Genomic DNA, 15,213 nt, shown 5'->3' with positions numbered 1-15,213 from the left:
GATATGCAAATAAGTGGGCTCCTCTGTATACTGATAATCAAACTTGAACTGGGGACTTAGGTAATGAGTCTAACGAGCAAGTTTCATCAAAATCCGATCATTTCTTCAAAAGATATTGTGCAAAAAGCAATCAGCCAATCAGATCACAGCAGCCTCAATATAAATATGCACAGGGTATGATGATAATCAACTTGAGCGAGGGGCTTGGGTAATATGTCTGCCAGGAAAGTTTCATCAAAATCTGATCATTCCTTTAAAAGATATCACGCGGAAAGCAAATCCCGACGACGGAAGGACGGACAGACACAATCCATTTGCATATCCCCGCCAACTTTGTCATATCCCCGCTAACTTCGTTGGGCGGGGAAAACAATTAAAAGGCTTATTGTTCTTTAAAAAAAAACTGTTTATTTCTAGTTTTAATTTCACCAAGTTTATTTAATAAGAATACATTTAAGGCGAGAAATCATATATACAGTGCTACACAGTATATTTGCCAATTAGATATTAAACAAGAGATTCACTTCAGTGAGTAAAAAATTACAGAAAATAGCTGGTACAAGTAAAAACAACGGCAAATTGTGATGTTAGCATAAAACTTCAAATAGTACCATATCTGTGGATCTGTAATCATAACATTAGCTAGAATGAGCAAAACAACCAACAGAAAAAATAACAACGAAACAAGAGATCCCAGAGGGATCTTGGCGCCCACCATTGAATGATCTTTATAAGTTCTATGTCAGATTGATCTTTTCTCTACTTTTCCCTTCCTCTAAGTCTTACTAATCTGTGTAAATTCAGAAACAGCCCTCTAGTACTTTTCAAACAAGGGGAACCTATATATAAAATTTAAGATTTAGCAATAATGGCTGTCTGTCGGCCATGTTGTTTTCGGATTGGTCCCAATATGAAAAACTACGCACTGAGGGGAACCTACATATGAAATTTGAGAAAGATCCCTTCAGTACTTTCTAAGAAATAGCGATAACAAACTTCAATTGTCAAAATCCAAGATGGCTGCCTGTCGGCCATGTTGTTTTCTGATTAGTCACAAAATGCAATATGCATAACTAGGCACTGAGGGGAACCTGCAAATGAAATTTCAGAAAGACCCCTTCAGTGCTTTCTGAGAAATAGCGATAACAAACTTCAATTGTCAAAATCCAAGATGGCTGCCTGTCGGCCATGTTGTTTTCTGATCAGTCTCAAAATGCAATATGCATAACTAGGCACCAAGAGGAACCTACATATGAAATTTGAGAAAGATCCCTTCAGTACTTTCTGAGAAACAGCGATAACAAACTTCAACTGTCAAAATCCAAGATGGCTGCCTGTCGGCCATGTTGCTTTCTGATTAGTCTCAAAATATAATATGCATAACTAAGCACCGAGGGGAACCCGCATATGAAATTTCAGAAAGATCCCTTCATTACTTTCTGAGAAATAGCGATAACAAACTTCAATTGTCAAAATCCAAGATGGCTGCCTGTCGGCCATGTTGTTTTCTGATCAGTCTCAAAATGCAATATGCATAACTAGGCACCGAGGGGAACCTGCATATGAAATTTGAGAAAGATCCCTTCATTACTTTCTGAGAAATAGCGATAACAAACTTCAATTGTCAAAATCCAAGATGGCTGTCTGTCGGCCATCTTGTTTTCCGATCGGTCTCAAAATGCAATATGCATAACTAGGCACCAAGAGGAATCTACATATGAAATTTGAGAAAGATCCCTTCAGTACTTTCTGAGAAACAGCGATAACAAACTTCAATTGTCAAAATCCAAGATGGCTGTCTGTCGGCCATCTTGTTTTCCGATCGGTCTCAAAATGCAATATGCATAACTAGACACCAAGAGGAACCTACATATGAAATTTGAGAAAGATCCCTTCAGTACTTTCTGAGAAATAGCGATAACAAACTTCAATTGTCAAAATCCAAGATGGCTGCCTGTCGGCCATGTTGTTTTCTGATCAGTCACAAAATGCAATATGCATAACTAGGCACCAAGAGGAACCTACATATGAAATTTGAGAAAGATCCCTTCAGTACTTTCTGAGAAACAGCGATAACAAACTTCAACTGTCAAAATCCAAGATGGCTGCCTGTCGGCCATGTTGCTTTCTGATTAGTCTCAAAATGTAATATGCATAACTAAGCACCGAGGGGAACCTGCATATGAAATTTCAGAAAGATCCCTTCATTACTTTCTGAGAAATAGCGATAACAAACTTCAATTGTCAAAATCCAAGATGGCTGCCTGTCGGCCATGTTGCTTTCTGATCAGTCTCAAAATGCAATATGCATAACTAGGCACCGAGGGGAACCTGCATATGAAATTTGAGAAAGATCCCTTCATTACTTTCTGAGAAATAGCGATAACAAACTTCAATTGTCAAAATCCAAGATGGCTGTCTGTCGGCCATCTTGTTTTCCGATCGGTCTCAAAATGCAATATGCATAACTAGACACCAAGAGGAACCTACATATGAAATTTGAGAAAGACCCCTTCAGTACTTTCTGAGAAATAGCGATAACAAACTTCAATTGTCAAAATCCAAGATGGCTGCCTGTCGGCCATCTTGTTTTCCGATTGGTCTCAAAATGCAATATGCATAACTAGGCACCAAGGGGAACCTACATATGAAATTTGAGAAAGATCCCTTCAGTACTTTCTGAGGATTAGCGATAACAAGAATTGTTTACGGACGGACGGACGGACGGACGGAGGGACGGACGACGGACCACGGACGCAGGGCGATTTGAATAGCCCACCATCTGATGATGGTGGGCTAAAAATAAAACCAGGCAAACATTTTTGTAGTATGAAGATATTGGAAGACTGTAAGCCATGTAAAATAAATTTTCTATGAACCTAGATTTTTAAGGTTAAGGCTTGGGGACGGCTATGGCGGTTGTACACTTAGATAATGATTATAATACTAACTATATATATCGATGGCTATGGCGGATGTATACTTAGATAATTATTATAATATTAACTATATATATCGATGGCTATGGCGGATGTACACTTAGATAATGATTATAACACTAACTATATATATCGCTGGCTATAGCGGATGTACACTTATGTACACTTGGATAATTATTATAATACTAACTATATATATCGATGGCTATAGCGGATGTACACTTGGATAATTATTATAATACTTACTATATATATCGATAGCTATAGCGGATGTACACTTAGATAATGATTATAATATTAACTATATATATCGATGGCTATGGCGGATGTACACTCAAATAATTATTATAATACTTACTATATATATCGATGGCTATAGCGGATGTACACTGAGATAATGATTATAATATTAACTATATATATCGATGGCTATGGCGGATGTACACTTAGATAATGATTATAATACTAACTATATATATCGATGGCTATAGCGGATGTACACTTAGATACTGAATATATTACTAATTATCTCTTTATAATCTGATGAGCAGTGGTAGTAAGAATGGAGGTTGGGAATTATAGGCAAGGTATGGTTAAATATGGAAAAGGAAATAGTGAGATTTGGATATATTTATGGACACAAGTTTCAAACCCTGTTTATCATATACCCAAACAAAGCAAGCCCCTCTTACACACACATTTATACAGATGAAAAACATTATTATCAATTTTTACAAATAATAACAATACAGGGATTCCCTTTATCTATAAATAACAATATACAATTGCAATACGGGATTCCCTTTATCTATAAATAACAATATAAAATTACAATACGGGATTCCCTTTATCTATAAATAGCAATATATAATTGCAATACGGGATTCCCTTTATCTATAACAATAATCTATTATTACAATACAAGGATTTCCTTTATAACAATAATCTATTATCATTCCCTTTATCAATTATACAGGGAATCCCTTTATTTATCAATACCATCCCATTATATTATAATACAGGTTTATTTATTAATAGTATTCCATATCTATTGATAGAAACCATTCTCAAAATACAATAATTATCTTTATCTACTAATAACATCCCTTCAATGCATTGTACTGGGATTCACTTAATCTATTAATAACAACACTTAAATACTGGGATTCCCTTAATCTATTAATAACAACACAATACTGGGATTCACTTAATCTATTAATAACAACACTTCAATACTGGGATTCCCTAAATACAATAAAACCAATATCCTTCCATATCATGAATGAACTAAGGGAAAGTTTTTCCTCAAATCCCATTCCATACTTTGCCCTAAAATGTAAAAACTGATGATTAATTTTTCGGACATTTTAAATGAACATGTGTTTATTTCCAGTCCAATTCAGCAGCCAATTAAATTGGCTAAATCCTGATGTAAAGACTTGACACTGACAACACGTGAGAGACAGCGTCAGGGAGTGAACAACGTATATATATACTGTATATAATCACTGGAAATAGTATCATGCCATTTACATGCCGAGTGTTTCCATTGACAACGAGTGAACTTTTCTTCAACATGGAGTGAAGTTTCCAAACAGAGACTGTACACTTACCCATTACTCCTTTCCATCAGAACAAATTCCAACACCAAATATTTAAATTATTTCAACCTCCCTACCAAGATTATATCAAAGTTTGGACATACAGAATCTTGTTTTAAAACAAAATTCTGACACAAACAATCAACACCAATAATTCCATCAAATATCTAAACACTGACTAATCATGATCTATAAAATTGAAATTTTGTTTATTTTAGAACAATAATGAACAAGCTACATGAATATTTAATCAATCTTTTTAGCCTAAACTGTAGCATTTATTAAATTTTTGAAATGGCAGGAAATTTAACTGAATCGTCAAAGAAAACCTGCATCATCAAGACAGCTAGGTGGCCTATTAGATTTTCATGTTCAATTTGGGAGAAGGAACTCCATCCAGGCAACCAGGACCAAAAAAAATCATCTTCTTTTATTTAATTTTTTTTTTCTAAATGAAGAATATGTCCTTGGTGATTATAAATATCTTTGATCATTGAACTATTTATAGATAACAGAGATGAAAATGGACTAAGGGATAAAAGGCTGAAAATTAGATTACTCAATCTTTTCAATGGGAAAAATTACAAGTTTACATTACACTGATATTCTCAAAAAGGCTGAAATCAGCCAATCGGCTGAACATTTTCATCTCTGAGATAATTATTAACAGAATAAGTCATGGGTTTGGGTGATTCTCAAATAGTTTAATTATTTATAGATAATTATCAATTGAATAAGTTGGGTTTGGCAGGAGTCCGGGTGATTTATAATCATCAATTGAATTAGTCAGGAGTTGGCAAGAGTTTGGGCGATTCTTAAATATTTTATCTATTTATAGATAATTATCAATTGAATTAGTCAGGAGTTGGCAAGAGTTTGGGTGATTCTCAAATATTCTAACTATTTATAGATAATTACCAACTGAATAAGTCAGAGGTTGGCAGGAGTGCAGGCGATTCTTGAATATTTATCTATTAATAGATAATTATCAAATGTATAAGTCAAGGGCTGGGATGATTCCTAAATATCATATTATCATAACTATTAAATAGATAATTATGAATTGAAAATTACTAATTGAAGAAGTCAGGGGTTTGGGTGATTTCCAAATAGATAACTTTCAATAGCAATTTTAGGGTGATTTCCAAATACTTTAGTAGATAACTTTCAATAGCAATTTTAGGGTGATTTCCAAATACTTTAGTAGATAACTTTCAATAGCAATTTTAGGGTGATTTCCAAATACTTTAGTAGATAACTTTCAATAGCAATTTTAGGGTGATTTCCAAATACTTTAGTAGATAACTTTCAATAGCAATTTTAGGGTGATTTCCAAATACTTTAGTAGATAACTTTCAATAGCAATTTTAGGGTGATTTCCAAATACTTTAGTAGATAACTTTCAATAGCAATTTTAGGGTGATTTCCAAATACTTTAGTAGATAACTTTCAATAGCAATTTTAGGGTGATTTCCAAATACTTTAGTAGATAACTTTCAATAGCAATTTTAGGGTGATTTCCAAATACTTTAGTAGATAACTTTCAATAGCAATTTTAGGGTGATTTCCAAATACTTTAGTAGATAACTTTCAATAGCAATTTTAGGGTGATTTCCAAATACTTTAGTAGATAACTTTCAATAGCAATTTTAGGGTGATTTCCAAATACTTTAGTAGATAACTTTCAATAGCAATTTTAGGGTGATTTCCAAATACTTTAGTAGATAACTTTCAATAGCAATTTTAGGGTGATTTCCAAATACTTTAGTAGATAACTTTCAATAGCAATTTTAGGGTGATTTCCAAATACTTTAGTAGATAACTTTCAATAGCAATTTTAGGGTGATTTCCAAATACTTTAGTAGATAACTTTCAATAGCAATTTTAGGGTGATTTCCAAATACTTTAGTAGATAACTTTCAATAGCAATTTTAGGGTGATTTCCAAATACTTTAGTAGATAACTTTCAATAGCAATTTTAGGGTGATTTCCAAATACTTTAGTAGATAACTTTCAATAGCAATTTTAGGGTGATTTCCAAATACTTTAGTAGATAACTTTCAATAGCAATTTTAGGGTGATTTCCAAATACTTTAGTAGATAACTTTCAATAGCAATTTTAGGGTGATTTCCAAATACTTTAGTAGATAACTTTCAATAGCAATTTTAGGGTGATTTCCAAATACTTTAGTAGATAACTTTCAATAGCAATTTTAGGGTGATTTCCAAATACTTTAGTAGATAACTTTCAATAGCAATTTTAGGGTGATTTCCAAATACTTTAGTAGATAACTTTCAATAGCAATTTTAGGGTGATTTCCAAATACTTTAGTAGATAACTTTCAATAGCAATTTTAGGGTGATTTCCAAATACTTTAGTAGATAACTTTCAATAGCAATTTTAGGGTGATTTCCAAATACTTTAGTAGATAACTTTCAATAGCAATTTTAGGGTGATTTCCAAATACTTTAGTAGATAACTTTCAATAGCAATTTTAGGGTGATTTCCAAATACTTTAGTAGATAACTTTCAATAGCAATTTTAGGGTGATTTCCAAATACTTTAGTAGATAACTTTCAATAGCAATTTTAGGGTGATTTCCAAATACTTTAGTAGATAACTTTCAATAGCAATTTTAGGGTGATTTCCAAATACTTTAGTAGATAACTTTCAATAGCAATTTTAGGGTGATTTCCAAATACTTTAGTAGATAACTTTCAATAGCAATTTTAGGGTGATTTCCAAATACTTTAGTAGATAACTTTCAATAGCAATTTTAGGGTGATTTCCAAATACTTTAGTAGATAACTTTCAATAGCAATTTTAGGGTGATTTCCAAATACTTTAGTAGATAACTTTCAATAGCAATTTTAAGGTTATTTCCAAATACTTTAGTAGATAACTTTCAATAGCAATTTTAAGGTTATTTCCAAATACTTTAGTAGATAACTTTCAATAGCAATTTTAGGGTTATTTCCAAATACTTTAGTAGATAACTTTCAATAGCAATTTTAGGGTTATTTCCAAATACTTTAGTAGATAACTTTCAATAGCAATTTTAGGGTGATTTCCAAATACTTTAGTAGATAACTTTCAATAGCAATTTTAGGGTGATTTCCAAATACTTTAGTAGATAACTTTCAATAGCAATTTTAGGGTGATTTCCAAATACTTTAGTAGATAACTTTCAATAGCAATTTTAGGGTGATTTCCAAATACTTTAGTAGATAACTTTCAATAGCAATTTTAGGGTGATTTCCAAATACTTTAGTAGATAACTTTCAATAGCAATTTTAGGGTGATTTCCAAATACTTTAGTAGATAACTTTCAATAGCAATTTTAGGGTGATTTCCAAATACTTTAGTAGATAACTTTCAATAGCAATTTTAGGGTGATTTCCAAATACTTTAGTAGATAACTTTCAATAGCAATTTTAGGGTGATTTCCAAATACTTTAGTAGATAACTTTCAATAGCAATTTTAGGGTGATTTCCAAATACTTTAGTAGATAACTTTCAATAGCAATTTTAGGGTGATTTCCAAATACTTTAGTAGATAACTTTCAATAGCAATTTTAGGGTGATTTCCAAATACTTTAGTAGATAACTTTCAATAGCAATTTTAGGGTGATTTCCAAATACTTTAGTAGATAACTTTCAATAGCAATTTTAGGGTGATTTCCAAATACTTTAGTAGATAACTTTCAATAGCAATTTTAGGGTGATTTCCAAATACTTTAGTAGATAACTTTCAATAGCAATTTTAGGGTGATTTCCAAATACTTTAGTAGATAACTTTCAATAGCAATTTTAGGGTGATTTCCAAATACTTTAGTAGATAACTTTCAATAGCAATTTTAGGGTGATTTCCAAATACTTTAGTAGATAACTTTCAATAGCAATTTTAGGGTGATTTCCAAATACTTTAGTAGATAACTTTCAATAGCAATTTTAGGGTGATTTCCAAATACTTTAGTAGATAACTTTCAATAGCAATTTTAGGGTGATTTCCAAATACTTTAGTAGATAACTTTCAATAGCAATTTTAGGGTGATTTCCAAATACTTTAGTAGATAACTTTCAATAGCAATTTTAAGGTTATTTCCAAATACTTTAGTAGATAACTTTCAATAGCAATTTTAAGGTTATTTCCAAATACTTTAGTAGATAACTTTCAATAGCAATTTTAGGGTTATTTCCAAATACTTTAGTAGATAACTTTCAATAGCAATTTTAGGGTTATTTCCAAATACTTTAGTAGATAACTTTCAATAGCAATTTTAGGGTTATTTCCAAATACTTTAGTAGATAACTTTCAATAGCAATTTTAGGGTGATTTCCAAATACTTTAGTAGATAACTTTCAATAGCAATTTTAGGGTGATTTCCAAATACTTTAGTAGATAACTTTCAATAGCAATTTTAAGGTTATTTCCAAATACTTTAGTAGATAACTTTCAATAGCAATTTTAAGGTTATTTCCAAATACTTTAGTAGATAACTTTCAATAGCAATTTTAAGGTTATTTCCAAATACTTTAGTAGATAACTTTCAATAGCAATTTTAAGGTTATTTCCAAATACTTTAGTAGATAACTTTCAATAGCAATTTTAAGGTTATTTCCAAATACTTTAGTAGATAACTTTCAATAGCAATTTTAAGGTTATTTCCAAATACTTTAGTAGATAACTTTCAATAGCAATTTTAAGGTTATTTCCAAATACTTTAGTAGATAACTTCCAATAGCAATTTTAGGGTGATTTCCAAATAGATAACTTTCAATAGCAATTTTAGGGTGATTTCCAAATAGATAACTTTCAATAGCAATTTTAAGGTTATTTCCAAATACTTTAGTAGATAACTTTCAATAGCAATTTTAGGGTGATTTCCAAATAGATAACTTTCAATAGCAATTTTAGGGCGATTTCCAAATAGATAACTTTCAATAGCAATTTTAGGGCGATTTCCAAATGGATAACTTTCAATAGCAATTTTAAGGTTATTTCCAAATACTTTAGTAGATAACTTTCAATAGCAGTTTTAGGGTGATTTCCAAATAGATAACTTTCAATAGCAATTTTAGGGTGATTTTCAAATAGATAACTTTCAAAATTAATAAAACAAACAGTTCGAGGGTGATTCCCAACTATTTGAACTATAAATAGATGATTCTAATAATAGCATTCTGTTTTGATTTGTGTACCTGAACTTGGCATATCCACCCTTGACATGCTTCCTGAATTGTGTGAGGCCTACAATATCGGTGTAAATGATGTGTACGGGCAGGTCCGCCCTGCTCTGACATGGCGAGTTAGCGGCTGGTAGCTTTGATAAAATTCTGAAAATAAAATAACGTGAAAAAAAAATGGCAAGCCGAGCAGTGATGATAAACTATTGATGTGTCTACATGTATAATAGATCTTAATATAACAAAAGAGCTCACGGTAGATAGAAATTACCTACACCCTGAAACAGTTATAGTTTCACTGTTCTGTTGCACAAAATCTAAATTTAGGATAATGTTAGTAAATTAGGTTAAATTTCAACAGCAGATTTTAAAATAATATCAAATAATCACACACAATTCTCAATTCCTTGTTTTTTCTTTAACTTATTTGGAGCAAATGGTAAACATTTTGGAAACATATGCATATATACAGGAATAAGTCTGTGTCTGGTAATAAGCCCACCCATGTCTGGTAATAAGCCCACCCATGTCTGGTAATAGTTCAGTGACATACATACATATACACAGGAATAAGTCTGTGTCTGGTAATAAGCCCGCCCATGTCTGGTAATAAGCCCACCCATGTCTAATAGTTCAGTGGTATACATACATATACACAGGAATAAGTCTGTGTCTGGTAATAAGCCCACCCATGTCTAATAGTTCAGTGGTATACATACATATATACAGGAATAAGTCTGTCTGGTAATAAGCCCACCCATGTCTAATAGTTCAGTGGTATACATGCATATATACAGGAATAAGTCTGTCTGGTAATAAGCCCACCCATGTCTAATAGTTCAGTGGTATACATACATATATACAGGAATAAGTCTGTGTCTGGTAATAAGCCCACCCATGTCTGGTAATAAGCCCACCCATATCTGTAATAGTTCAGTGGTACATACATATACACAGGCATAAGTCTGTCTGGTAATAAGCCCACCCATGTCTGGTAATAAGCCCACCCTTGTCTGTAATAGTTCAGTGGTACATACATATATACAGGAATAAGTCTGTCTGGTAATAAGCCCACCCATGTCTGGTAATAAGCCCACCCATGTCTGTAAGAGTTCAGTGGTATATATACATATATACAGGAATAAGTCTGTGTCTGGTAATAAGCCCACCCATGTCTGTAATAGTTCAGTGGTACATACATATATACAGGAATAAGTCTGTCTGGTAATAAGCCCACCCATGTCTGTAATAGTTCAGTGGTACATACATATATACAGGAATAAGTCTGTCTGGTAATAAGCCCACCCATGTCTGTAATAGTTCAGTGGTACATACATATATACAGGAATAAGTCTGTCTGGTAATAAGCCCACCCATGTCTGTAATAGTTCAGTGACATACATACATATACACAGGAATAAGTCTGTGTCTGGTAATAAGCCTACCCATGTCTAATAGTTCAGTGGTACATACATATACACAGGAATAAGTCTGTCTGGTAATAAGCCCACCCATGTCTGGTAATAAGCCCGCCCTTGTCTGTATACAGGAATAAGTCTGTCTGGTAATAAGCCCGCCCTTGTCTGTATACAGGAATAATTCTGTCTGGTAATAAGCCCGCCCTTGTCTGTATACAGGAATAAGTCTGTATGGTAATAAGCCTGCCCTTGTCTGTATACAGGAATAAGTCTGTGTCTGGTAATAAGCCCACCCATGTCAGTACAGAATAGTTCCATGGTATTAATACAAATGTGTACTAATTTATTTTCATGCTATAAACCCATCATCTACACCGAGTCGAAGTTTATGTGTTGGTCGACCCTGGACTTAAATATTTACAGGATTTTGAAGTATGTAAGTATTTGTTCATGTGTCCATCATAATTAAAGTAATGTTTAAGTGGAATGAGACCCATTTGATTGGGAGTGAGAGCTCTTTTGTTTATATCACGTTTGATTGAGAGTGAGAGCTCTTTTGTTTATATCACGGATAACATAAAGGTGCTCTACTGGCAAAAATCTCCAACACTGCATCTGAAACTCAATGAAACACAATTTTTAAGCAGCAACATGCAAATGACCATCTTCTTCAGTCGCTTTCATGCTTCACATAACATACAGTACAGTAAAAATGTGAAGGGCAAATATTTGTTATACGAAAGATTTACCTCCCTTCATAGCTGCGATAACTTAGCTCTGGATGACTGAGGACGATTTCTGACAGGTGCCTACACTGCCGGAGACCAGTGTGGCCAGGGTATTAATATTCATTCTACTCCCTTCCTAGCACTTAACTGTTCGGTTTTATGTTTTGTTTTTGTTTTGTAACTGGTCTTTTCAACGATTCTATTGTTCTTTCTTTTTTAAGGAGGAGTAAGAGGTATAAAGATGGGAGTGGGCCAGGGAGAGGGGTGGGGTTGACAATAAATATCACATTTTTTTCTTCCAACAAATTCTGACATAAATTGTCAGTTGTAAGGAATTTGACAAAGAAATTATTTAATGATGGGGGTAGAAGCTTACTAGTTTTTTTTTGTTTACAATGAAAATATTTGCATTATCATTTTGTGTAATTGGCAAATAATAATTTCTTAGTAAGGTGAAAGTGCATCTTTAAAACTACAAATTATACTTAAAGCAAAACATGACTTTACCGACACCAGACTTTAAAGATATGTAGACACCACAATTTGTTATCCCCAGACGAATGGTTTCTAAAGCTTTACCGACACAATTTCTTATTGAACCGAACATTCCAGTAGGTAAAGTCAGGTTTCATTTTCATGACCAAATCAATCATTAATCGGAGAAACGTGAGTAAAACAACATCCGTCCAGAACAAACCGAAAAGATTCAGGTGGTGAACTCCCAGTTTTAGCATTAACCGACCGGAATTTTCCCGCCGGTTTTCTCGTGAGAATTTTTTTCATCTGAAGATATCCTCGTAAATCAGTGTAAATGAGGTCGAATTTCGAGGCTCCCACTTGACATTTCTTGGGAATTGTACCCTCGCTTATAACGCTGAAAAAATAATTATTTTAATTCTTAATGATTTAAACTTGAATGTAACAAGCATTTTCATTGACTAAAAATTTATATTAGCCCATAACATAAAAAATGAAGTCGCTGTTTGAAACGTCGCTTTTGACAGGTTGATACACGTACAGCATCATAATTTCTAAGACAAAAGAGTTTGTCAATAAATTCAAATTATACGGATTAACATCAATACATTTTTAATGTTATGGAGCAGTTAATGATATGACTACACTCCAGTTTTTATGTGTTGTATCTCCATAACTATTTCATAAACAATATATTTAAGTTAACCCACAACAATTTTTTTACGGCTGAAACACAACAAGAGGCTTATGAAATTCAAAATTTTGGTAAAGGACCTTCAGACGTTTCTATCTTTGAAACGTATTTGATTCTACCGTATCTGAGCGTAAAGTAGAAGATTTTTGAAATTCTAGTCAATTTTACCCTTTTTGACCCCACCCCTCAGGCCCCTGGGGGGTCGGAACCATATAATTCGCAACTTTGCTTGACCTTTGGCCATGGAAGCTTCCTGCAATTGAATTTGGATCAGCAGTTTTGGAGAAGAAGTCGAAAATTTAAATTGTTTACAGATGCATGAAGCATGATGACGGACAAAAAGGTAGTTAGAATAGGTCACTTGAGACTTTGTCTCAGGTGACCTTAAAAAAAACATTGAGCATGTGATAATTACTTCACATATATATGGATACAATTCATTAATTCTGATAGGTTTGGTTTACAAAAAAAATAACTTCAGACAATGATCATGAATTATCCATGTCCCTGCTTTGACAGAAATGGAGTTTAACGCAAAATTTAATCAAAGTTGAATACATGCAAAAACCTGAAGAACTTAGATGTGTTTGAGCGACATGAATTAGTCCCCATGGTAACCAAAACGAAGTTTGTAACATTTTTAGGTTTTAGCTTTGTTAAGAAGTGTACTCATGACTTTTCAGGACAAGTCAGATATTGGTTGACCAAGTAAAATACTAGCTGGCCCGGTTCAAATTTCATTTGAGGTGAAGTCCCTTAAAGTATAACCTCACATATAGACGTTTACTGTGCTTCCCCAAACAAGACATTCTACATGTTTAGCATTACTTATTTTCACTATTTTCTTAATAAATTCACACTGGTCTAACTCAAGGTTCTCCCATTCGGGCCCTACTATTTTAAATGAATAAGGGAAACTTTTGAATAGTTAAATGGTCATAACTATGGGAAACAAATTGGCCATAACCTCATCAGAACTTGACCTGTATATTATCATTATACATTGGCAACCACATATAAATAGTCCAATGAATTTTCAACCACATACATATACAGTCAAACTTGTAATAGCGGACACCCTTATATAGCGGACACCTGTCCATAACGGACAGTTCCAGGAATCCCCAATGAAAATCACTATATAAATATCATGTATATAGCGGACACCTTCCTAATGCGGACAGCGGACACTTATTTTTGTCCGTAAAGTTGTTTAAAATTCCGTATAACGGACACGTGAAACCATAGCTATGTTGATATTTGTGTGTAAAACGTTTCTAAATAACAAGCAGAGCCTTAATTACTCAATTCCCCTGGCAGCAATGCTAACTTGGGAAGCCACTTCATCAGTCACTAATTGTCCAGTTACCTGTAAGTTGCTGTAACAATGGGCAGTAATTACAAGAGAGTGACCGATCGCCATCGGCAGAGGTGTTTGTTTACTCAACCTCACCGGTGACAGCTAAGCTTAGCCATTCAACCATAGCCTAGACAACAAGAATGGTCAGGTGGTAATTCAATCATTATCAAGACCAACAAAAGAGGGACAAAGCAATAGTTATGTTTGTCATAATTGTTTTACTTACAAAATCAACCGTACGCAAATCTGACAGCACATGGTTGTCAGCCGCCATTTTCTCACACTCGGAACTCCTCGGAATATGACTACGTAACATATGAAGAACAGCTGAAGAGTTCCGAGTGTCTTTGTATACACTATACTAATTGACTGAACCAGAAAACGGTATTTATTAAATTAAATCCCTACATGGATTTTAGAAAATAGGTCTCAAATAAATGCTGAGGGATTATAATTTTCAGAGGAAAATGCACTTTCATTTATAAAGAGTTGATTTTGTAATAGAAAAGATATTTCAAGCATATTTATTTTCCAAAATATTGAGGATTAATGAAAATTGTTTTACTATGATAAGAATTATCTTTACTTTTTTGACAATGTTGAGTATTTGTCTGAATAGATATTCAGTATGATATTGGGAAGATTTTTTTAGAAACTATAGGCTTAATAAATTATTAAAAATATCAGCTCTAATTTTTGTGTCAGATGAATGATTGAAAATTAATTAAGCATTTATCTTTAATTATTTGTCTTTTATTCATTAGTTTAAGTGTTTAAATATAATAAATCAGGAGACATATAGTGTACT

At 33.0% G+C, this 15,213-nt stretch overlaps 1 protein-coding gene across 3 annotated transcripts in view; it reads right to left on the bottom strand.

Moving 5' to 3' along the window:
• The window catches only part of LOC117317713 (alpha-1,6-mannosylglycoprotein 6-beta-N-acetylglucosaminyltransferase A-like), a 100,863-nt gene that overhangs the window by 17,375 nt on the left and 68,275 nt on the right, over positions 1–15,213 (bottom strand). For all 3 annotated transcript variants that reach the window (XM_033872602.1, XM_033872604.1, XM_033872603.1), the window contains one exon: positions 9,744–9,878. In XM_033872602.1, coding sequence (XP_033728493.1) covers positions 9,744–9,878 — 135 coding nt within the window. The remainder of the gene's footprint in view (positions 1–9,743; positions 9,879–15,213) is intronic.

Source organism: Pecten maximus, chromosome 19 (genome assembly GCF_902652985.1).
Source record: "Pecten maximus chromosome 19, xPecMax1.1, whole genome shotgun sequence".
NCBI lineage: Eukaryota > Metazoa > Mollusca > Bivalvia > Pectinida > Pectinidae > Pecten > Pecten maximus.
Note: the sequence above shows the minus strand (reverse complement) of the source record. Positions and strands in the feature narration are given on the sequence as shown.